At 36.7% G+C, this 25,528-nt stretch overlaps 1 protein-coding gene across 2 annotated transcripts in view; it reads left to right on the top strand.

Moving 5' to 3' along the window:
* RDX (radixin) overlaps positions 1-20,391 on the top strand; it is a 38,034-nt gene extending 17,643 nt beyond the window's left edge. Inside the window, exons 4-14 of one of the 2 annotated variants that reach the window (XM_039564657.1) lie at positions 4,419-4,514; positions 6,664-6,938; positions 8,807-8,890; positions 9,343-9,489; positions 10,948-11,044; positions 11,687-11,850; positions 12,466-12,596; positions 14,704-14,864; positions 15,812-15,904; positions 16,738-16,980; positions 17,968-20,391. In XM_039564657.1, coding sequence (XP_039420591.1) covers positions 4,419-4,514; positions 6,664-6,938; positions 8,807-8,890; positions 9,343-9,489; positions 10,948-11,044; positions 11,687-11,850; positions 12,466-12,596; positions 14,704-14,864; positions 15,812-15,904; positions 16,738-16,980; positions 17,968-18,132 — 1,656 coding nt within the window. In that variant the 3' untranslated portion in view covers positions 18,133-20,391. The remainder of the gene's footprint in view (positions 1-4,418; positions 4,515-6,663; positions 6,939-8,806; positions 8,891-9,342; positions 9,490-10,947; positions 11,045-11,686; positions 11,851-12,465; positions 12,597-14,703; positions 14,865-15,811; positions 15,905-16,737; positions 16,981-17,967) is intronic. The other variant, XM_010400552.3, reaches the window with a different exon arrangement.
* The last annotated feature ends 5,137 nt before the right edge of the window (positions 20,392-25,528 follow it).

Genomic DNA, 25,528 nt, shown 5'->3' with positions numbered 1-25,528 from the left:
TCTGTGAACCAGTTTGGAATTTACATTAAAAAAAAAGGAAAGGAAAAAAGCCAAAGAATAGTTGAAAATGATGACCTTAATGTGCTTATGGATTGCAGACCTATCAGAGCTGCATACTCTCACTTGATGGTGTGCCTGCTGTACATCAGTCAAATGGACAAAGTGAACAATTTCTTAAAAAGGGTTGTTCTTGCACTCACGTGGTGTTAGTCATCAGAATCTTGAAATAAGTTTTTGATCTGTGTTGTGGAGCGTTACAGGAAAACGCTAAGAATAGAATCTTGTCAATGTGTTGTGTCATTTTCCAACAATATACCAATAAATGTGTTTTATTATCTAGATTCAAGATGTATGTGTTTATTTAGGAAATGTGGAAGTATCTGAAATTACTCTTCAAAATAGTTTAAGTAGATCAACAGTTATGTCTAGCAGTTGTTTCTGTCCATTCCACTATAGATGCTTGAAGTATGTAATGAAAAGTACTAAGAGAAAGTAACACATTGAAAGAGTTCTTTAAACTTTTAGTTGACCTTTTAGAGTCAATTAAATGTCTTATTATATAAATTGAAAAGAAGAGAATGTTTATTGTTTTAACACTGAACTTCTTTTCTTAGATAAATGAAATTGCCCATGCAATTTTTCTTTTGAAATGACTGACTCTTAACACTTACTGCCTGCCCTTTTCTCTAACGTCAGTAGCAGTGTTTCTTCAGCCCCTACAAAGGAATAAACTTCATGACTCTTAAAAAGACTTCTTCTAAGAAGGGGCTGTCTTGCTTTTTGTCTAACCAACATCACCATCAAATAAAACTACGGTATTCTGTGGCATAGAAGGTTCAAGCTGTTACTTGTCTTTTGCCAGCCTTTGCTATCTTCTGCCATGCACTGTTGGGTGGGGTGACATTCTGCTGTGTAATGTCTTGTGCCCAGGTAATCACGTTCATCCAAGTTGGGGCATTTGCAAACACGGAACAAAGATACAGTTCTGAATTTGTTGTCATGCTCTCTCCTTTGTTCCTCAGTTCTCTGTGTGGTGTTTTGACATCTCACCAGCTCTTACTTCTGGAGTTTTAAATTGAAAAAAATTTAGGTCAAGAAAAATCAACCCGAATAGTTGTGTATGAGAAACATTTTCAGCCTGATCTTAAATTCATGTGTGAGTTCCACAGTGTAACATCAAAAGCTGAACTGTATTGTGAAACCAGCATGAAATTTTCAGACAAAAAGTTATCCTGTTTCTCTATAGAAAGAGAGTTGAATAGTACTGTTATTGAAAGGATTGGCCTTCAAGGTTTATGCAGAAGTGGTGGACATGGCAAGCACGTTGGTTATTGCTTGCAGAAAATAACCTCTCCATGAATTCAGCTGTTATCTAGTGCTGCTCTACATTTTTGGTGAACAACCTTTCAACCTTTTATCAGCCGGTGTTCTTTTAAGCTTTTAATTGGTGTTTTCTAGAGTTGTTGATTTGTTTCCCATTCCATATGTGTGTTCTCATCTTTGTCTGCTAGCGGACAAGAATTCAGCATTTGAAATATGTGGTTTTCTCTTTTCTGTTGTCAAACTCAGTAAACTTCTTATTTATTGCACAAGCTTTTTTTTTTATTATTACTTGCATTTCAGAAGGTGTTCTAACATACCTGTCATTGGTCCCTCTGTCTATCCTGTCAGTGGTCAGAAGAGGCAAGAGGGGATCTCTCTTCCTGTAGTCAACCAGTTAAGCATCTATAGCTTTCCTAGGAGAGGAAGAACCCTGTGGGGGATATGTTTCCACACACTGGTGGTAATCATGGGGGGTTGTTCTGTTGTGTTAGCACTGTGCATTAGTAGCTTTTGGTTCACTGTAGTTGCCATTAAAGAATGTGAGGTTTGTCTCCTTTATTTTGTGTTGTACCCCACTGTCCCTTCCAGATGCCTCCAAAGCCTTCTTTACAGTCTTTCGGAAGGTGACTGTTTTGAAATCCTTGTTAGGTTGTCTTTGTGTATGTTGTGATTTGCCCAAACATATATTGTTCAGATTGCTTTTCTTCTCCAAGAAGTTTTTATTGCCTATAAATAGTCAAGTTGTAGGATGTGATGGTGGATAAATCTGTTTTACAGATGTGATAAACACTTGCTTGAAGCTACTTAATGGAAGCTTTTAGCCAGAATCAAACTCCTAAGTTTTTCATTCTCTATATACTTTTCATATCATGCTACTGCAGTGCATAGGTGCATGCATTATCTTGGTACAAAGTTTCAGAAAGGTTTTTTCTCTTTCCTTTGAGATGTGAGGCAGTGTAGGCAATGCTTGTTCCTTATTTATGGATTCTGCTGGTTTGAGTGTTGATTTTGCAAACTTGTGTAGCTCTGCTTTGCTGTATCTGTATTTAAATCATGTGCATCTCAGGGGCCATAGTTAGTGGGTCGAGAGCAAAAAGTTGACATGAGCATAAGCGCTTGTCTCCTTATGCCTTGCAGGCAGGGCTGTTGAGCATCTGCAGTTCTTTGCAGCTCAGAGAGCTGATAAGGTACAAGAGCTCAGCTTGGACAGCTGCTAAGTAAAGAGCATTCTCACTCATCTGATAAAGCCATAAGTAGTTTGATCAGCATTATATAGGAGGTCTGTGCCAAAAGAAACAGCAGGTCTGAAATTTTTTTATTTGGGACACCAAATTTAATGTTACTTGGTACCATACTAGTAACATATACCTGTTCTTACCATCTCTTACGTTCTAAAGTACATGATGTGGGAATTCTAGAGGAAATAATCATGTTCACTAAAAACATCAATCAGGTTGGATCCACAAACATTGTCCATTTTGTGCTTTGGACCTTGAAGGTGAATGGATAGAGGAAGAAAAAAGGTGCGAATGGTTGTTAATGATTATGCAAATACGCAAGGCAGCAGAAGTAAGTTTGCGTAGTTATCTTATGACATTTTCTAATTTTCAAAATCTTAATTTTGCAACCCAATAGTACTACTTTAAAATGGAGGAGGATCTATGTGTAAAATTCTATTTACTTCACATGCATCTGAATGCTTCCATAAAACAGCCTTCAGTAAAGCAGCTTGGCACCATGGTCCAACCTGAGGACATATGTAAGTACTACCATACATGATCTTTGGAGCCAGAGTTTGCAGTCATTTAATAATCTTTGCTGGACCTTTCTGATTAATTGCTTATTGAATCCACATGTGCTTTTGCTGTGCAAAAGACTTGTAAAATAGTTCCACAGTTACACTTTTACTGAGTATAATGATTCTTTTTGTTTGCTTGCTTCGAGCCTGCTATGTCATGATTTCTGTTGATTCTCTTCTTACACTATGAGAAATTATGAATGATCATTCCCTATTTTCCTTCTACATGCCATGCAAGTTTTATAGACCTGTATCATATCTTTCCGTATTTCGGTCAGTAGCCCTAGTTCTTATCTTAGCTATGCAGAAAATGTTCCAAGTCACTGATCACTTTTCAACATTTCTTAAACATTTCCAGTGCTGCAGCATCCTTTTTTATTAGTTGATGTGACCGTTCCTTATGTAGAATTAGAGATTTGTGAATCCCTTACATGTGTATAGTAATGTAATAGCTTTCTTGCGTTTTTGCTTTACAACTATAACTTTGCTCACATAATTTAAATTGTTGTCTTTTATGTACAGTGTTTTGCTTTTATTAAATACGATCTTTATTGAGGTTCATCTTTTTACTGTTATTCACAGATCTTTATGGAAGGTTTTTTACAGCAGATTTTGTCAACATCAGTTTCATCCTTTTTTAAAGTCCTGGGGGACTTCCGTAGTGGTTACCCTACAATTCTATTATGAAAACAGCCTGGTAGTTTTGTCTGTCTTTTTAAGTAGTGTGTCCATAAAACGACCGTGCCTGTATTAAATGACAATTTTACTTCTTTAGTAGCTTTTGGTGATAGACCTGATCAGAAATCTTACAGGAAAGTCATGTATGTTTAATTAGGTAGATCATCCTTACCCCTTTTGTCATTAACTCTTAGAAGATGGCAGAAATATTTGAAGGAGGCAGTTCATCCTCATTACATCATACTTGCCCACAGGTACTACTCTTTATTATCATTTCACCAGTTGTCTTCTGTTGAAGTGTACTCACTTCTCCGTAGGTCTGCAGATCACTTCCCAGATGTGCTTTATAACCTCAGGGTCCTGTTACTTCCTTCTGTTCCTCAGGTGCTGATGTACACAGCTGCACGCTCCAGTTGGTAGCTTGGAGCGTTTGAGTTTATTTAGTACTCTGGGGTTCCCTGAACCTGACATTTTGTACTATTTTATCTTTTTTTGTTCTTGTAAGGCTTGATTACATTTCAGTTTGAAATTGTTTATGTACCTTTATTAAGCTACAGAATACCAGTTAAGAAAAATGTATTGTGGTGATTACTGATGATTATGGCTCATTTATCTTTAGGTGGTGAAAACTGTGGGTCTTCGTGAAGTCTGGTTTTTTGGGCTGCAGTATGTGGACAGCAAAGGCTACTCAACTTGGCTGAAGCTAAATAAAAAGGTAACAATTCCCTCATATTTAGCCAAGTGTACAGTTTGAGTATACTTTATAAGGTTTGCTGATCTAATATTTTAAGTGAGGTATAGTTTTCAAATTTAGTTGAAAAAAAGCTTTTCATTTGCTTTAAATGACAAAATACAGTCTTAAGTTAGATACTTATAAAAGAATATGCAAAGCTGCATCAATATTTAATTTGAGGAGACAGTTTCCAGTACTGTGGAATGCATGCATGCATGCATTAGGAAAATTTGAATTCATATAATTATCCCATTTTCATGTAGCAAAACATAACAGAATAAACATTTTACAGTTTGGGTGTGTGTATGGGGAGTATTTGAGCTTCAGGAATTTGTATGCATACAGCTATAGATTTTAAACAAGGCAAAATAATAGGCTTCTAAACTTTAGGTATCTAATAGGCAGGTTGTAGGATAATTTATCTTTTTTTTCCAAACAGCTTTGGGTACTTTGTATCTCACAGCTACTGGGAACCAGGTCATTTTACTATAATTTGTATTTATGAATTCGAATGGTCACTTCTTATTTTAGTACTGGCTGTCAGATTGTTTGTTAATGTCACTGTTCAGAATGGAGATACTTGTTTTTTAGTTCAACATAATCAAGAATACCTTTTTTATCTTTAGTATTAGGAGGCAAATTGGGAGGGGGTTAGGAGCAAGTCCCACTGTCTGCACTTACATAATATTTGCTTCTCCTCTGTAGTAAATCCCGTGAGTTAAGCCTGCTAACCACCAAATCTGTCTCCTAGAAGTTCATATGTGTCTTGTTTCATACACAATAAACATGGTAGTGCTACAGATACTTTGTTAGCTGTAATGGGAGACCATGGGATTTATTGCGTCAGTTGTGAAAAATACAGAAGACATTGGTCTATGAAAACCTTTAGCAATTTAAGTTGCTGGTACAGTTCAGAAGCAGTTGCGGGTGTGCTCATTTTTTTAAACTTCAACTAAGGCAGTTATTTATCTTTTCTTTAGAAAAACTTGTAACATTTGACTCTGAAATGCATTGCATTAACTGGCTCTCACTTTAATTTACTATTTACGTATTTTCAGTAAATGCAGATAAAATCTTTTAAAGAATAGATGTGCAAGTAAGATTTTATTATGGTGAGCACAACTAATTTTTCACTGGTGAGATTTACATGAAATGCTGAGTCTGTAAATAATGCATGACAACAACGAAAATTGAGCAAAACTTTAAAAACTGGCTAATGTTGAATATATGTGTACTTATGCTGTCTTAGGTGTTTAAAAGGTTCTATTTATTATATTCACAGTTTGAGACTTCCTACAAGTTGAGCAAACAGATACATCATTTCATGCATAGCAAAGAGGTTTTAGTGGGACTAGTAGTGCACATGAAATTAAATGTGTAATAAAGTGCTTGAATTGGGATGTATGAGAATTATTTTACTATGAATGTCCATTTTAACAATTACTTCTTTATGTTAAAATTAGTTTAATTTTGAATGTTTTTGCTTTGGTCATAATTGGTGTAGCAAGCTGAGCACAAATGAAATGGAATTCTACATAAAAATGAGTTTTTGTTGAAATTTGAAGTAGAGTAAGTCTTAAGACCACATCTGATCTCTTTGCAGAAATCACAGTTTTAAAGCTTATCCATTCTAGAAAAATAATGTGATTAAAGGAATTAAGGTTTTTGCACAGGAAAAAACCACATGTATTTAGTTCAATAATTGAAAGACTTTTAAAAGAATCCAATTTTACACTCACACTGAAGAAATGTGCTGTAGCTCTTGCTAAAGAGCCATTGCTAGACCCTAATTTATTACTTCCTGCAAATCATCCTTGGGGGATATAGTTTTGACCTTTTTCGTGTCTGTTACAACTTCTTAGTTTCTAGATCTTTGTTGTGATAAATACAAATTCACACAAGCCTACAAAAAAAATCTCTTAATCAGCCTTTAAGTAGTATTTCAAAGTTGTCTGGTTTATTCAAATTGATGTACTTGTTTGTGCCATGTGAACCTTTCAGTGAGGTCCACAGTGGGCTTGTCAGGAAGCTCTGGGTTTCAGTGTAGAGGAGCTAAAGAGTTAAGTACTACTTAATCACATTTGATTTACCATTTAGTGCTCTTGTTTTTCTCCTTATTCCTTTCCCTCAGGTAACACAGCAGGATGTACGGAAAGAAAACCCTTTGCAGTTTAAGTTCAGGGCTAAATTTTTTCCAGAGGATGTATCTGAAGAATTAATTCAGGAAATAACTCAAAGACTTTTCTTCCTGCAAGTCAAAGAGTCGATCTTAAATGATGAAATATATTGCCCACCAGAAACTGCAGTTCTTCTGGCTTCTTACGCTGTCCAGTCCAAGTATGGAGATTACAGTAAGGAGATCCATAAGCTGGGCTACCTAGCCAATGACAGGCTTCTTCCCCAGCGGTGAGTGAGACGGGTTTTGCACCAACTGCTGCATATAAACTTAACTATAGCACATTTTTTAGAAATAAAACATTAAGCGACAACATGCATTTAATAGTGACTTTCTTCGAGTTTCTCTTTTTGGTAGTAAAATTTAGAGATCCTAATTTAGACTTAAAATAACAAAGAAGCCACAGGTTTCTTGAGACATATTTCCTGTCCTGTCCACAAACACCTGCACAGATTTAGTTGAACGCATTTCCAAAGTGCTCCAAAAAATGTAATGTTCCTGGTGCCTGGCTTCTGCTAAATTAAAATCAAAATACTCCAATATAGAAGTAACTGAAATCTGTTTGATACTCTCTCCTTTTCTTCTATTTCCATGTGTTGGTACACTTAAATGATAATAATTTCCTGAAAGTAAAAGTGTACTGCAAATAAAATATATTGCAGGAGAGTGCTAGCCTGAACAGAAACTTTAGAAACTAAATTGTTGCCATTGCTGTTGAGAATAAGCTCTTTTGTACCTGTCAGTCATCTAGTTGGTTAGGGAAAGTAAGCACCAAGATTATTGTTCTGTTCCTTTACATAACTGAAACGATGCTCCTGATGTATTTGGCATGAAGAGAAGCATTGTAACACAAATGTACAAAGTTAGACAATTTTGTTAGTGTAGATGAATACATAGTGTTGTATTGTGGAGAAACAGGTACTAACTAAATATGTAACACTAGGACACTGTCAAAGAAGTGAGAGCCATGCTGTATTTTGAGGTTTCTTTAAGTCATATGCTTTGTCTCTTTGGTTTGAAAACTGAAAGTGCAAGCTCACTTTTTAGTGTAACTAAGCTTGAGAATTTTCTAGCAAACAGGCATTTCAAAGACTGTGAGGAAGTATTGAAAGAAATACTTCCAGAAACATTTCCGATTTTTAAAAATCCTGGTGAAAAGCTTGAGTTTGGCTCTTTGCTTCCAGCTTGTGACAGTGAAGTTTATACTTTTTGTATAGGCTTCCTAGAAAAATACCCTTTCTTAGAAAGTCAGGGAGATGTAGAACCAGTAAAACTGCCATTACTGAGTATGTTCAGAAATCTTGGTTTTTGCTCAGTTATGATGACAGTCTGTGAACACTGACATGCTTGGGTACAACAAAAACTCATATATTTAAGGTGTTCCTTTTCAGTAGACAAATGCTAAGATGATGTTTTAATTGTCCTTTAAAACAGTTTCTTCAGGAATGCCTGAAGTGCTGGCTGCATGGAATAAAAGCATAATAAAGTTACCATATGCATTTGATTTCTTACTGCAGTACTACACTGAACGTTCTGGTATGCCAAAAATATAATTCCATCATTGCAGCCTCTTGTAGATTAAACATCAGATAGCTTTCTGAAGCTGCTTCCCTACTGATTTTATTTTAAAAGGAAAAATAAACAAAAAACCACTCACGAAAAACCCCCAACGAAGTTGTCTGCTAACCTGTTGTAATGTCTTACTTTTTCTTTCAAATGACAACAGAATGAAAGCTTGAGTGTATCTTTGCATACCTAGAGATTAATTTGCAAGCATTGTTGCCAGTAGATTGTATAGGTGTGCATTGTCAGCTGTTGCAAACATTACATTTTATGACTTAGCTGAAAGTTGAGGTATGCAATGGTGTGACTTTTATGTTACAAAGAATATAGAATACCAGGAAAAAAGAATTGACTTTCACACTATTTTGGAAGTGAATTTGTTGAAAAACAAAGATTCTGTTTCTGTGCTGAAAGTATGAGCAGTGCACAGGAAGTCATCTTTGAGTTTATTCAATTAAAGCATAGGATATGCTGTGCAACAAAAGGGGTTAAATTGTTGTCAGAGTCATTTAATAGCAACAATTTTTATTCACAGTGTGTTAGAACAGCACAAACTGACAAAAGAACAGTGGGAAGAAAGAATACAGAACTGGCATGAAGAGCACAGGGGAATGTTAAGGTAATCACGTAAAAAATGTTCAAGACATCTTTCTTTATTATTAGGGTGTATTTTGGGAGGTGTTTGTTTAGAAAGTGGCTTTCTTTTATTCTGACCAGGGTAGGTGGTTATGAAAGACTTCCATGAGAGTTGAGTTTCCAGTTAGGTTACTGGTTTACCTGCATGATTTCTGGTAAGGCTCTCAACTGCCTTTGTCCACGGTTGCCTGCCTGTAAAATACATTTAGTATTTCCTTAGCTCATGGGGCAGAAAGACAAAATGCAATGATTGGACTCTGCTTGGATATTAGGGTGTAGAGCTCTTTAAAAGTATCTGAGTCAAACTGATTTCAAAGAGAGATTTAATTCATAACTAAATTTTACCCCAAGTGTTCATTCTGCAGTAGTTCCCTTATTCTTACAATGTATTTATGATTTGTTGTCTAAACTATACCAATTTTTCTTCTTCATCAGGGAAGATTCTATGATGGAATACCTTAAGATAGCACAAGACTTGGAAATGTATGGAGTCAACTATTTTGAAATAAAGAATAAAAAAGGAACTGAATTGTGGCTAGGAGTTGATGCTTTGGGTCTGAATATTTATGAGCACGATGATAAGTAAGTGGGTAATACTCATTTTGCAGTTCTGTCCTAGGAGATGCTGTCTGAGACTGTACACCCCCCACCTTACAGAGCGTTCAGTAAGATGTAGCAAAACAGATTCTCCTTCTAATCTATATAAGAGATAGAAAAAGAAAGAGAGAGATGTGAACTGCTAGAATGTTTGAATTTTAAAGATTATGGATGCAAAAGAAGGGAAAGGAAGAGCAGTTCTATGGAAGTTCAAATTTACATTGCTTCATAAGGATTACTACAGCTAGACTGTCTTTATATGGTTTCTTCCTGTACCTTTCTCTCAAGACACTCCCTTCAGTCAGGATGAAAAGGACATTTTAAAGCTGAGCAACATGTTTAATGAGAAACATTTGTAAGAGCTGTGACAAGGATTATAGATGTTGGAGCGTGAAAAACTTGGATATTTAAAAGTGAAACTTGTTAGACACCAAAGAAAATAGATCAGTCTTGTGTCCTGATAAAGGATCAAATAATCTGTTCTACTTGGAAAAGCTGAAATGTCGGAAATATGAAGAATTTGTAAATAGAACAACAGACTTTTTTCTTTCTTTACAAGCACTCATTAGCAGTATCTGATGTCAACAGGCCATTCACAGTGATTCGAAGTTGAACATGATGTGTCAAACTCCAGATGGGAGCAGTCAACTTTAGCTGTATATACTCTGTAACAAAATTCTGTAAGCCTTAATTGCCATTAGATGGCAATATAACTCCTGAAAGAAGGAAATATTCAAAATGTTCAGCTCAGATTGAGCTATGAGGCAATTTTTGGTATTTCCTATCTCCTGATAGTTAGCAATCAAATATTAAATATTTTCTGATATTTATAATTATGGTAATATAAATTGAAAAAACTTTCTGTGCTGGCGGAGAAAAATATTTACTGTTACACAGTTGATGCATAACATGATAAGAGTTTCTGAATTTATTTTGCTTAAGATGCGAGGGAAACAAATTAACCTTGAATTCTGAAAATGTAAGAACACAAATCTGAGCTAAACAGAAGTACAACATGGCTGAAAGTTACTTTAATTTCAGTATTTGAATTGTCAGGATCTCAAATTTCAATAGTTACTCTTTAAAGTGAAGATGCAGTTACCAATACCATATAAAGAATGAGTACATGATCGTGATGGTTAGCATCTAGGTCATAGTAGTAGAATAAGTCAAAAATCAAAATTCCTTTTGTTACAGTGCCATGTAATTTATTAAATTGTAATTGATTTGATGGAATACTTGTAAAAAGAAAAATCTACCAAAATATGCTTGAACTGTTGTTAATGTTTACATTAAAACATAATGTTGTAAATGTAATATTCTAAATGTAGCTGCGTGTAATAGTGAAAATGGTACAGACATAAGCCGTATTGAATTAATATATATATATATATAAAGTGCACATCCTTGCTGCTTTCTAACAAGAATTTTTTCTCTTTGAAGGCTGACACCCAAGATTGGTTTTCCTTGGAGCGAAATAAGAAACATCTCTTTTAATGACAAAAAATTTGTCATAAAGCCAATTGACAAAAAGGCCCCTGTAAGTAGGGTGTAAAACAGTATCACTTGCTATATGAAGAGATTTAAGCCTTCAGGGACTTTGTGGCATTAAGGCATGAGTAAATATTGGTGACATTTATTACTTTTAATGATAGAATAGTCACTAATCAAAAGAAAATGTTCATTTTGAAATATGGTATGTTTATTTTCTCTCTTTTCATTTTGTTTGGTACTCCTAAATTGTTGGGGGTTTTTAAGTCAACTAATACTTTGTGATGTGTTGACAAGACAGCGTAAGATGCTAAATTCTCTGCCTCTTCCCTCCTGTTTTTCTTTTTCTTTCTTTCTTTTTTTTTTTTTTTTTGGTTACAACAGCACATTTCATGAGACTTTCTAGGTCAAGTGTCATCAGAATAGAGAACAGTCTTACTTTTTTAGAATTTTAAATAAATAATTTTGTGTAAACCAGCTAATTTCTGGACTATTCCAGGTGCAATTTTGAATTTATCTTACAAGTTTCTGACAGTAACTAGATTTACAGATTATGGTGTTCACTTGGTCAAAATGTGAAAATACTTGTAAGTTTTCATTTAACCAATGCAAGAATGCAGTAATGCTTTGAATCTTGTCATAAGTGTATTTTTTTAGGTTAATGGGTATACTGGAATTATTGTTTTCCTAGGATTTTGTTTTTTATGCACCCCGTCTGAGAATTAACAAGCGAATTTTGGCACTGTGTATGGGAAATCATGAATTGTACATGAGGCGGAGGAAACCTGATACAATTGAAGTGCAACAGATGAAGGCCCAAGCTAGAGAAGAGAAACATCAGAAACAATTGGAAAGGTAATTAACAAACTTACATGAAAAAGAAAAAAAATGCTACCTTTTTAAGAAGTCGTAGAATACTATATATCTTAGAACTCTAGAAAAAAGAGAGCTGCTTTTCTTTCTGCACTGTTTAAGCAGGTTTGTGAATTGGCAGGGCTCACCTGTCTTAATAGAAAAACGTATCTTTTTTGAGCTTTCAGCACAGTAATAGTAGCTGTACTGTTGTTCCCCATCCTGTGTTTTGTGAAAATCTTACCTCTCTGTTGCTTGATTCTTAGGGAATTTTATACTCTATGGGTGAACCCTTAAAGCAAGTTCATTGAAGAATGTCTTGGCTTCCCTTTTGTGTATTTAAAAAATACTGTTGCCATTTCTAGCCCAGATGAAACATCATGTCTAAAATGCAGATATAGTGGCAGATTTACCTGGTGAACCATAACCAAGGTTGATTATCAGTTCTGTTAATAAATTGTTTTTCTCTACCGTATTTTGAAGCAGAAACTGAATTAGAAGCATTTAAAACTGTGCTTCCCTGATGGCTGAGTAAACTGAAAAATTGGCTACCAGCATCCAAAGAGTAGCATTTAATATGTTGGAGGGTAAAAAAACCTTTTTACTATTTTTTTTCAGGGCACAACTAGAAAATGAAAAGAAGAAAAGGGAGATAGCAGAAAAGGAAAAGGAAAGAATAGAGCGTGAAAAGGAGGAATTAATGGAACGCTTAAGACAAATTGAGGAGCAAACAATGAAAGCTCAGAAAGGTGAGGTCATAGATTTCTTAAATCTGGTGACAGTGTTTAGTTTAGTTGGGTAGTTCAGTTCCGCAGTTCTCTGTATGTTGGTGTGTTTCGTTACTGTGTGGGATATTATTTTACTAATAGCGGCAAGAATTTAGTGGTGTTTTATTTGATATAAGAGATACTCTTTCAGTGCTTAAACGATGGTGTGCATGTGTTTGTCTGTATCTTTTTAATATAAAACCAATTTCTAATATAGCAAAAGTTTTGATTTAGTAAAAAGAAAATGCATACACAGTTCAACTCAAAATTATGAAATGCTTAAAGTGCTGAACACTTGGAGTTGGAGGGACCAGGGAAATTAGAGGGGAAGACTCAAAGTACTTTCTCTAGGATTTTGTTGAATTCAGCTTTTAATTTGGAAATTCTGTGTTCCTTCCTCCTTTCCTATTCCTTTGAAAGATTTGAGAAGTTGAAAATTGAAGTCTTGTCAGACATTAGTGACAAAACATGTAGTTTCACCAATAACAATTCTTTGTGTTTAATCACTCTGTAGAGTCCCTGCCTCCATGACTTCCCAGTCCTTCCTCCATGTTCTTTTTTTTTTTTTTTTTTTTTTTTCCTACTTCGGGTTTGGTTCACATTCATAAAAGTTTTGTTGCTCCTTTCTTTTCCTAACTCTTGGCATCAAGCATCATAGAGAGAATCACTGATTAACACTATGCAAATAAATTACATATGCCTGGCACTGCTCTCCAGCTCTATCCCTGCATTTTTCAGTCTTTCAATGCAGAACAGGTTGGACGCATCCAGACAGGTAACACACTAACTGTGCCATGAAACTGTTTAGCAAGAGCTATTTGGCCCGGGACAACACAGTGTCAGGGTGATTCTGGAGGTTTGACAATACACATTTTCTCAACTTTGTGACCAGTATAGCCTAATTTCTGATGCAGTACATAATGTTCATGTGTTGCTGGTCTTTTTAGCCTTCTATTCATTCACACATGGAAAAGTCTTTATGTAAAGGGTGTCTGTTGTAGTTTCATGCTCTGCATTTTCATGGAAAGGTTTGTTTCAGTAGTGTTTATAAATAATTTTGTGTTTTATTTAACTTTAGGTACTGCATTTGTAGAACCCCACATACTTGTGATGCTGTTCATTTAATTTTATACCTGAAGTAGTAGTAGGCCTGGGAAACCAAATGAAGAGTAATGGTTACAGTACTGCTTAAAACTAGAAGTGCAAAGATGAAGCATGTGTCAGCATACCTGGGGAGGTGCTTTTATAGTATTAAAGCTTATGGTGAAGGCAAATGGATTGTTGGAAAAAATGAGTAATTCTTTAGGTATTCTTGTGAAGGAGTCTATGACAGCTGTGCCTAGCCAAGTACATAGAGGAAATTTTATCATTAGAACTGGCAAAGAGATTTAGAGAGACTTTTTTCATAGTCACTTAATTTTTCACATCAGGGGAGGAATATATTTTGTCTGTGTAAACCTTACCTTGCAGTACTGATTGATTATTACTACTTCCTATTTCACTAAGGGTTGTTCTGCCCTTTAGATTCCAATATTTTGCTATGCAGGCAGCTAGACAGCTTTTATCTCTCCCTTGATTTAAAATTTTCCTCCTCTGATGTACAAAGAATTTTTCTGACCCTTCCAGTTGGTCTTAAGTAATTTTGCTGGAAGCATGTGCCTAAATTTTCGGCTGTGATTAAAGAATCTGCCAGGCATTTTAATAAAGAAGACAATTTTTTTTTTTTCTTTCTGCAAGAGAGTAATTTAATGTACATAAAATACCCTCATAGTAGAAGCATGTTCATGTATATGTACATGTATTTTGGTGTTTAGTTTTTCAGTGAGGTGACAGTTTTCTGAAACACTGGGCTGTCAGAACTGTCAGGTGAGATGAAGTATATCCAAAGAATGTCTTAAAGTGGGGGGGAAATCAGACATGGAACAGAGCTCTGGGTAACATGCTCTACAGTTTGTCTTAGCTTGAGGCGGTCTTGGAAATCTCAGTTAGTGTTCTAAGTTACTTTATTTTGAGCATATGCTGGTATCTGTGATACATATGAGGAAGAGCTAGGTAGCGATACCTTGTCTGTAAACTTTCCTCTTGGCAGAGCTAGAGGAACAGACTCGAAGAGCTTTAGAACTGGATCAAGAACGGAAGCGTGCAAAAGAGGAAGCAGAACGCCTAGAAAAAGAGCGTCGAGCAGCTGAAGTAGCCAAAGCTGCTCTAGCCAAGCAGGCAGCTGATCAAATGAAGAACCAGGAGCAGCTAGTAAGAAACTTCATTTCTTTTCTTCAAAATAGGATTAAAATTGAAAAAGACAGTTGAGAATTTATTTTCTCTTGTTTATGTCAAATGAAGAAGTACACTGAAACACAAAAGTACGTGAGATACTGTAACAGGTTGTTTTGGGAACTGTTTTAGAAAACTGCATTAGACTTTCCACTACTTTGCAAGACAAAAATAAAACTCGGGATCTGTAGGAAACCACCTTTCAGACTGACAACACTCACTACATTCTCTTTCTAATAGTATCAGGCTTATCCAGCTGAGAACAACAGTAGCTTCCTTCTGCAGTCCCCTGGGAAACCTGTTCTCTAAGGCAGGTCTGTTCTGAAGCTGCGTGGTGGTGGTGGGGAGTTGGTGACACTGGTTTGTTGGGGTTGGGGGTTTTTTTTGTTGCTGTTCCCCTCCTGTTTCCAGTATTTGCGGTGTCTTCTCACATACTGTGCTAGACTACTTCTAATTCAAGATTTGTGCATAATAATCAAGGAAGGCATGAAAATAGTAGAAGAAATGATTTCTCAACTATAAATTAGCTTTTGATCATCTCTAAACTTAGCACACAAATCCGATGGCAAGATTTAGCTTAATAGTAGTGAGATTATGATCCAGAATCATAATCTTAATGGTGGGACTATTAAAGTTGTATTAGACTGAAACAGCATGAAATGCTAGTTAGTAACATCATCTTGCTGTTTCTCAGCAAGCTTTGGAAGTGCAGAAGATAAATATTTTTTAAATATTATTTCCATTAGGTGAGAGTACTCTGATTCCCTCTGCCATGTATGCTTAAAATTTCTATTTTTCACAGAGAAGTGACGGATGGTAACTAACTCTTTTCAAGCTGGATCATAGCAAAGGCTCTGCTTTCTTCCACTGCAAAGCCAGAATGATACCAAATTAAAACTTCTACTTTGTTCTTTTGTTTGTTTCAGGCAGCAGAAATTGCTGAATTCACAGCCAAGATTGCACTTCTAGAGGAGGCCAAGAAAAAGAAAGAAGAGGAAGCTTCAGAATGGCAGCACAAAGTAATGAGCCCATGCTGTGTGAAGTCAGAACTTCAAAGAAACTAAGGGAAATGAGTGCGGAAATCTTACTGGAAGTCCATGGGGTCAAATCTCTCCCTTTCCCCTTAGGCTCAGAAAGTCTTTCTTAAAGGTTTTTGTCCTGCAGTCTACTGAAGCCAGGCTATGCTTCTGTTTAACTCATTTATTGGTATTACATAGTCATGAAGGGGGGGAGAAGTTCTCATCATGACAATATGGTCAAAGATTAGAAATGGCTTCTTTTTGTATGATGATGAAATAGATTGGAGCTTTATGTTAGAGAAGAAAACACCTCAGGAGGGAGGTGTATGAAATCATGAGTTTTGGTGGAAAGATGAACCAAAACAGTTAACAAAGGCATATGAAATGCAAATGGACAAAAATTTAAAGCAAATTTCTTCATAAAATCTATAATTAGCTATAGAATGGGAATAATTACTCTGTGTGTGGGTTCCAAAAGGGTTTGAGCAAATTGTCATAAGTTCTGTTTAAGTATGAAATTTGAAGGCATCACCTTTGATCTAGGAAGTCCCTGAGCCTTAAATTTCAGGAGGCTAGGAGAGTTGGAAAACAGTCAGTATGATTGCCCTATTCTTCCACTTTTCTCTTGTCTACTGCTGGAAATAGCTGGTACAGCTTATTTTGAGCCATATCTGGTTTTTACTGTGTGTCTCTATTTGACAATTTTCAGTGTGTAAGCTAGTCACGTCAGTTATAAAGGATAGTTTCATGTGTCTGAGAACATCTCAAATATTTTTTTTTTGACTCTTGATAAATCATTTTAAAAGATGCTAAGTACTGTTTACTGTATTTAGGCTTTTGCAGCCCAAGAGGACTTGGAAAAGACCAAAGAAGAACTGAAATCTGTGATGTCTGCTCCTCCTCCACCTCCACCCCCACCAGTTATTCCTCCAACAGAGAATGAACACGATGAACATGATGAGAACAATGCTGAAGCCAGTGCAGAACTGTCTTCTGATGGTGTCATGAATCACAGGAGTGAGGAAGAACGGGTAACAGAAACACAGAAAAATGAACGTGTTAAGAAACAACTCCAGGTAATGAAGATTCGTAGTTGTATCAACACAATTCAGGCTTTGGGTTTTCATTCTTCTTCTGTTAAAAATTTCACTGACGTTATGGTCTGCCAAGGAAACAGCCTTTTTATCATTTATTACATTTATTACTGATTTACCAACCAATATCATTCATAGTGTTCTAGAAGTGAAATACATAGAAAGATTGGATGTGAGGTTGTGTTTTATAGCTTAAAGGTGTAAGTATGCTGCTGCATTGGCCAGTAAACATTTCTACTAATTATATAACTTCCAGAACTCTGCGTGTTAAAACATAATGCTTTCCTTTTTCAATACTAAAACTCATTAAATGGTATGAACAGATGCTTTCTTAGTAGTATTGGTGTTTGTTTGCAGTCACTCCCAGGTGTTATAAATGCAAAAACTCAATTATGCCCATTTTGGATTACCTGTATTTGCCTGAAACTGAGCAATTCCTCCCAGGCTGCATCTTACCTCTCGAAGCATAATAATCTGTATTAGTGGTAGCCCTTTTCCTCGTTATGAAATGTTTATTTGGGAAGAAAACAGAAGAAAAGGAAAGCTGCTACTCTGTTTGGCAGCATTATTTTAGTAGTGCGTGTGTGTAGTATTCTTGCTTGGAGTCACTGAACAGATCAGGGAGATAAGTCTTTTAGCTAAAGAAAAATTGAAAAATAAGGTGGTTTTCCTGCTTTATCCTGCTGGTCCCTTTCTTCTTGGATTTTATGGTGTATGAGACTTTTTTTTTAATATAGTTTCATGCTTACACTTATTTAAGGAAAGAATCCTATGCTCTCCTTATCTTTCCTTCTGCATTCCTTCTGATAGGCATCACAACTTGAGTTACAACTTGAGCATCACAACAAGCATTTCATAGGTTGGCATTCAAGAAATACTTATCCAGATTGCAGAATAGTTGTTATCAGAAACTCCAGAGTCATTAAAGGATTAGTCAAAGCACTTAAATTCGAATATTTTATTCAACAGGCTTTAAGTTCAGAGTTGGCTCAAGCCAGAGATGAAACCAAGAAAACACAAAATGATGTCCTTCATGCTGAGAATGTTAAAGCAGGCCGCGATAAGTACAAGACTCTCCGGCAAATCCGACAAGGCAATACAAAGCAGCGTATTGATGAATTTGAAGCAATGTGAGAGCTGGTATTTTGCATATGTGTTCCTCGTAAAGCTGAACCACCAACAGAGAAAAAAAGCAGGCCTTTGCAGATTTGATGGATTGCACCCCACTTTGCCAAAGCACTTAATACCAGGTTGACTACAGTGACTAGAAGACAAATTTAGGGGAAGCTATAAAACAGTAAGGCAGTCTGTGAACCCTAGGTTTTGGGTGGGGGGAGGGTGCGGAGGTTAATAGCAGGTTTTTCCCCATTGTCTTTTCAGTTTCCTTGTTTGTTTGTTGTTTTTTTCCCTTTGGAAACAGATGTGAAGTATATAATGACTGACAAGTGTATATATTGCTTAAACATTAAGAAATAGAAAGAAGAATGGACTGTACCTAAACTGGATAGGTACTATTTCAGTATGAAGTTTGAAATTAGTTTTCAATGTAGCTACTCCATTAAGAGTTTGATATTGCTCACTTTCAGTTTTGGTTGTTTTTTTCTTGTTTTGTTTTGGGGGTTTTTGTGTTTGTGGTTTTTTTCTCCCAAGTGAAATTCTTTGGTGTTTCATGTCCTGTCATCATTGATGGTTTTCTTTGCCTACCTGTTCACAAAGGTCTGGATGGCAGGTGGTAGTTCCAGGAAATGTTTTTTAATGGAACACTACCTGTGGGCAGCACATGGCTGCTGATAGGCTTGAGCAAGTATTGTTTTTCGTAGCTGATTCTTTTAGATGTGCAGAATGTTCCAATGCAGCAAAGAGGGAAAAAAATAAACAAAGCTTAATGTGCTATTTGCTTGTAATTATTTTATTTGCAGTAGGGAGACCTGGACCTTTCTGGCAAGGGAGCATATGAAAACATCAGTCCCAGGGAGGGGACAGTATCCTACCTCACTACTATGTACATGATGACTGGTCCTTCAAACACCATGAAAAAAACTGTTTAAATTGACTGTCACTACACAGTGATATCATAGATTGCTAGGAGTCCTTACTCCTAGGATTTTATTTTACTTTATGATGGATTTATAGTGCTAAATACTGTCTAACTGCCTTCTGTTGAGTTTAAATTGTAAAAGCATCTGGTGTGTTTTAAAGCTGTAACCTGTCACTGGTATACTATATTCTGGGAGGGGTGTAGCATGTGCATGTCAGTCAGTTTGGGTTTCAAATACAAAATGAAACTTCCCAGAATTGGAGTAAAAGTGTTTGTAGCTTCAGTTTTCAGAGAAGCTAGTATTGTAATTGTCATATCTGATGTCAGATGATTAAGTCCTTTCCCTCTTGAAAAGGAAACCTGCTTTTTTGAGAAATTTCCTTAGATATTGAACTTTAGTAATAACTTTACAGTTAATGTGGACATCAGTTACTCCCTGTGTTAGAGTACCCTAGTAAATGTCAACAGTAGAAGAATCTAGGTTTCTCTGAGGATGGTTCAGCTTTTTTTCTGTTTGATATTATGCACTCATAAATTTACACTTATCTATTAAAATTTGCCATTTTATTAAACATTTTTTTCATGCACAATAGGTTTAAATTTCTTATGAACAGTCCGACTATGTTTTTTTTATTTTGCGGAGTAAAAGTTTGGCTATGTGGGGTGACATCATGAAAATTAAATAAAGATACATTAATATATTTTTGGTTTGTGGGGCTAAACATATCTGCTTGACCTTGAAGACTGGTGTGCAGATGCTGTGCACATGCTTCAAAATGCTGCTTGGTGGAAGTTGGTGTTTCAACTTGCAGTGCATTTTAAGAACAGTTTTTGTTTCACAGGCTTCATACACCGAAGCTTAAGCAAATTTCTGAAGTATTTGAACAGTTTGCCATAGCAGGTGAAATACTGTGCTTCCAGTGAGTTTTCATTTTTCCCTGAAAAGTGTGCACTAACACTGATCCATCAGTTTCAGTGTTGGGAAAAAACACCAGTAAAGATTGTTGTTCATAAATCTACAACATGTAGAGTAGGGCTAAATGGATTAGATCCATTTATAAAGCTGTGTGATTTTTTTTTTTTTTTTTTTTAATCTAAACAACCAGGGACAACCGTTTGTAATACAGATTTTCACAATGAACAAAGTGGTAATAGCTGCTGTCACAAGCAGCTGGGAACACTTACTGGTGCAGAAATACTAAGAATACATTTAATGATTACTTGGTGAAGTAGTTTTCCACATGCTTTTTCCTTTAGCATCATGTTTTGTGTTGTACAATTAAGCTACAATTACATCTACTATTTTGGATAACATTCATTGGTTAACAATAAAGAGATACAGTTAATTTCTCTGAGGTCCATTGTTGTTATTTAATGCCCTTTTTTTCTAACAGTTTTACTCAGCACACTCCGATAGCCTCTCTTTCCAGAGCAGTGTAGAAATTTTGATCATCTTTTTGTTTCATACTCTGCTCAGAATTAAATAAAAAAATCAAATTTATTCTCTACCCTAGAGAATGGTATTTTGCTTAAGAAATTACCACATACAGTTAGGAGGATGCACTGGTGTTTGTCGATTCAAAACAGGATGTGAATCATCACAGCAAATTTTCTCTTTTGAGAGCAGAGGATAATTTGGCCATATAAGAGCTCTGTGGGTAATGTAAGAACTTTCAATCACTGCCTACATATTGCTTAGCCCCAGGTTAAGTGAAATTTAGTTTAATGGGTTAGTATCTTAATTACTGAGAAACCGTGATGTGATTTTTTTTTTTTTTTTTTTTGATACTGCACCTTATAGTGGACAGTGCTGTCAAATACATGCATGGCCATGTGTTTTAAACAACAGCAAGTTATTGGGCTTTTTCATCTCTAGTACACTTGAAAAAGACAGGAACAGTCCCATGTAAATAGGTGTACAAATAATCTGCTAAAATATTCTCACATAAATTAGACTTCCTCTCAGGTGGCATTCCATTCTCTCTTGTAGTTGTTTGGCCTTGCACTCAGTACAAGCACACGACCTTTTCTGTTGCTCCGTAGGGAAGAATTGCCATGAGGAATTAAAACTTGGTACTTGTAAACGTGCATATTTCTAGTTTTATAGTTCCTTTTTGTTGTAGTCCCTCCTGCTGAAGCCTTAGATCTGAGGTTTCTCACTTGTTAGAGAGCTTCTGCATAGCATAGGTATGTAGCTTCACAATATTGTGCATGAAAGGGGAGGTAAGTGCTTTGAAAGATTTATTTTTTTCTAAAATATGCTCTTGAGGTGGAGAGAAAAGGATGAAAAATAGTGCCACTATTTACAGGCCAGACTATTACAATCAAACAGTATGTCTCGTTGTGCAAGAAGATATTTTATCTTCTTGAAGCAGTCCCTTCTGCACATCAAAACCTACGTTTTCCACCACTTGTACCACTTCGGAAAGCATTATTGTGGTTTTGCTTTTTTCTTAAAACATGTTCTCTAGGGTTTTTCAACTTAACTGCTTTGAGCACCTCTGAGGAAAAAGGAGGTTTGTTCTAAATGAAGTATTTCAAACTTCTGAAGAAAAGGTACCACAAATACTTTTTCTAAATTTTAAAAGAAAATATAGAGATTAAAATAATTAGTTAAAACCTTTTGTTTTTGAAGAGGAACTTTTATGCAAGCGTTTTCCATGTCTGTTTACATATGGATATCTAAAAAGTTGCTCTGCCCAAGACTTCAGGGTAATTTCAGGAGTCAGGGATTTTTAAAAAAGATGATGTATCCAAGTGGGCTGAGGTAGTTGATCCTGGTGTTTGTAAATGTACTTTGAGTAAAAATAGCAACATAAAATTGAAAACTTTCTTACAAAAGAGAAAAGTTCAATTTTTAATAGAAGTTGTCTCATACACATAATTTGATTTATCTTGGCTGGGTGATAAGATTTTCCTGGAGAATATAAGAAGTGTCAATGTCTCAGCATACAAACTGTGGTGATTTCTTTGACCCCCGTGGAGCACATTCTGCTGTTTGTGCTTGTAGGTGGAGAGTACCTGCCTCCCAGCAGGAATGCTGTGCTGGCTGCTCGGCTGGCTGGGTGGCTGAGGGAGATGGTTCTGGCTGGTGGCTGTGGGCACCTGCCATGTGCCGTGTCCCACTGCTCCATTTCCAAGCAGCACAGTGCAGTGCCTTTCCTCCCCACACAGCTGGTCTGCAGGCAGGGGAGTTCTGCCTGACTGTTCCTTTTCCCAGTTGGGGGACCCAGTTCAAGGGTCAGCAGCAAGGGACAACTTAGAGCTGAAGGGCTGATGTAATGGTAGAGGGCTGTAAGAGGGAAGACAACCCCAAATGCAGATGTCCGCTAGAATCCCCTACTGGCTCCTTTATTTACTTGCATGGAGGACTCCTTTTCAGTGTAGCCATGTGGGAGCTGCGTGACCAATAATCTGTTTAGCAAATTTAGCAGCCAATTTTCTGGAGCAAGTTGCACTTTCCATTTCACCGAGCTGAGCCTAGATCCATAGGCCAAAGCCAGTTACCTGAGTTTGTTTGGATTGATGGAGTTTGTCGCTTGTGTTCGCTTTACTGTCTGAGTTAATAAACTGATGCTTTGCAGTGCAGTTAGAGAAGCTTTGCTTTGCTTTGCTTTGCTTTTTTTTTCCTTCATTCCACACAAGAGATTGCTTCCGTATCAAATGTATATGTTTTGTTCAATGTGAATGAAGTGGGCTCACCAAGCCCAAAAGGCTTTCTCACCAAGCTATCAAATTTCTTCAGAAGGGACCACAATACTTGCAGCAGTGCCTCAGGAAGAGACAGATTATGCCCACATAGCTCATAGTTTAGGGAAAGACAAAGTTAGCAGGAGGAAATGGAGCATTTTGAATTGCTGGTATTCCATGAGGTGTTTATATTGGCTTTTGTAAATAATATGTCAAGAGTGTTTCTGTTCACAGCAGTAGGCTTTAGGCAGCAGAAGAAACGAGGGGAGATGGAAATGCACATCAAAGGACGCGGCCTGGTTGGTGCAAATATTCCTAATGCACGTGTGCATAAGAGTTAATGTTTCCTGTGCTCTGGATAAGTGGATCAGGTGAAAACAGATCAAGCTCAGAGGTAGGACAATTGCATTGCTTTTTCTGCTTTTTTGTTTTTGGGTTTTTTTGTTTCTTTGTTTGCTTTTAAGCTACCTTATTTACAGAGGAGGAACTGCCATTATCTGAAGGCTTTTAGAAAGCCTGCTGCCCAGCACTAAAAGGTCTTGGAGTTCTTAAGGCCACGTGCTCCCAGCCTGGCCTCTGTGTTATAAACTTCCTCTGCAGCGTGGTAATTTTGCCCTAGCACATTTCTGCAGTGCCAAGAGCCGTGTACATTCAGGGTTCTGCTGCTCCACTTGCTTGTTCCAGCAACATGAAACCCGTGTGTGCCCCTGTGAAACAGTAATCGCTCCACGGCCCTGCGGCTGCCTACATAGCTCTGCGGGATCTTGTATCCACAGCTCCCTACAGCCTCAGCTTTCACACCTCTTACTCACCCTTGATTTCTTCTTTGAACTTGATACAGTATTTAACTTAATCTATGGCTTCAATAACATTCTACTAAACTGAGCTTACAGTGAATGGTTGACTACAGTGTCAAATGCGGTCTTAAAATATATCAATGAGCCACACTTTTATTCAAATAGCACTTCTGATTAATTAATAATCTCTATGAATATGGTAATTGCAGTTGTGTTGCCAGAAAGAGCTTCATTTGCATTGGGACTGAGGCTCAAAACTTTTCTGCTATGTGCATTTCAGTCTTCAGCAAAGTTGAGAAATAATATCCAGAATAGACAGATGAACCGATCATGCTGCTTTCCTTTATTGTTGGGAACAAATTAATTTACATCTGAGTGAGCAGATTCAGTGTTTGAGACTTGGGCAAACTTGTCCACACATCAGAAAAAATTCTAAAAATTAGAACAAATCTTCCCACCATTAATCAGCACTCCACTGTTTGTTTCCTTTCCTTGATAGTGTTTCTTCAGTTTGATTCACCTTTTGAATTCTTGGATCTCTTCTCTTGTGAACAGCGTTTTGGGCATCTGTCTCGCTGCTCAGTGCCAGTTGTACTTTTCCATACCATTTGGAAACACAGCTCTTTCTTCTTTTGCATTTGGGATCTTAGTGTTGTTTTCAGCGAAGCCAGTGAACTCATCATCTTCAAATTTAGAACTATTACTGCTGCTTCTCAAAATAGTCTTCGGATTAATTTTGGGTGCATGTTCGCTTACCAGCCAGTCATGGCATATGCCACCTTATAGCGTAAGTGATTGTATTGACAGTTAATAGTTGCTGGTAGCTTTCTGGAGAAATGTCAGAAAACAAATATGTTAATGCAGAATCCGAACCACTGTGTTCATATCTGTGAGGTTCAGCTTTGAACCTAGCCCTGCTCACACACACAAGGGAGCATGTGGGAGAGAGAAATTGTGTGCTTTCATTGTGTAGCTCATCTGGCTGGCTGGACTAGGCAGGAGAAAGCACTGGAGCAGGATGGTTGTTCCTGCTCAAACAGCAGAGTTGTCAGGCACAACCACATGGTGCTGCAGCTTTGCTTTTATGCACAACAGGTGTCCTGGATGTAAAAATAAAAAGGAAAAAAAAAAGCAGCCCTGAAATAATTGGCTTTTCCTGTGGAGTCTTAAGTAAGTCTTATTTATTGCTATATTTCTGTCTGGCTTGAACTTTCTCTGCAGGTCACTCCTGTAAAAGCTGAACTGCTCTATAGCATAAGCACAGATACCTGAGAGCAGGAGTCAGGTGTCCCATGGCTCTTCAGCCTGCCCTGCCTGTAAAAAACAGTGGCAGGTGTGGGGGAAAAAATACCTGTCTCTGTTTGTTTTAATAGAGGGCCATGAAAATAAATTCTGGAATTCTGCTGGCTTTCCAGCAGTGGCTTCTCTATGCTTTGGGATGGCCCTTTCATATGTGCTTCTCCCAGTCTTCTTTGAACTGGTTCTTACATCTCACTTCTCTTTGCTGCTGCTTTACTGCTTGGTTTGGGCTTGTCTTTGTTCTGTTGTTTTCTTTTTTTTTCTTCTCGCTAATGTGTCCTGCCTTTTATTTCATCTGAAGAACAGATTTTAGTTTACGTCATTGAGAGCTTTAATGCAATTATTTGTTTCAAGATGAGAATGCAAATTAAGACAAGGAAGGAAGATGTTGCATAATTATTAGTTTAAAACCATTGTGAGGGTAAGTTTAAGCCTTAAGTCCTAGCTAAAAAATATGTTGCACTTAGCTGACTGCTTAGACTTAAGGTGAAAAGTGGAGGCAGACAGCTAGGTATGGCAAGGTGGACTTCTCAAACTAAATTCATGATAGAAAAGTACTTTGGTAAAAATCACTAGGCCTTTTATGTATTTGCATTTGCTGGGTTATTTTGAGAGCACTGGAGAAGAAAATATGGAATGATTTTTTTTTTTAGTCGTATTTCCTTTAATTGCTGCTGTTGTGGCTTATTCCACAAATTTAAGAGTA

The sequence above is a fragment of the Corvus cornix genome, chromosome 1 (assembly GCF_000738735.6).
Source record: "Corvus cornix cornix isolate S_Up_H32 chromosome 1, ASM73873v5, whole genome shotgun sequence".
In the NCBI taxonomy this organism is placed as follows: Eukaryota; Metazoa; Chordata; class Aves; order Passeriformes; family Corvidae; genus Corvus; species Corvus cornix.
The sequence above is the reverse complement of the archived record's forward strand: the minus strand, read 5'-3'. Positions and strand labels throughout refer to the sequence as shown.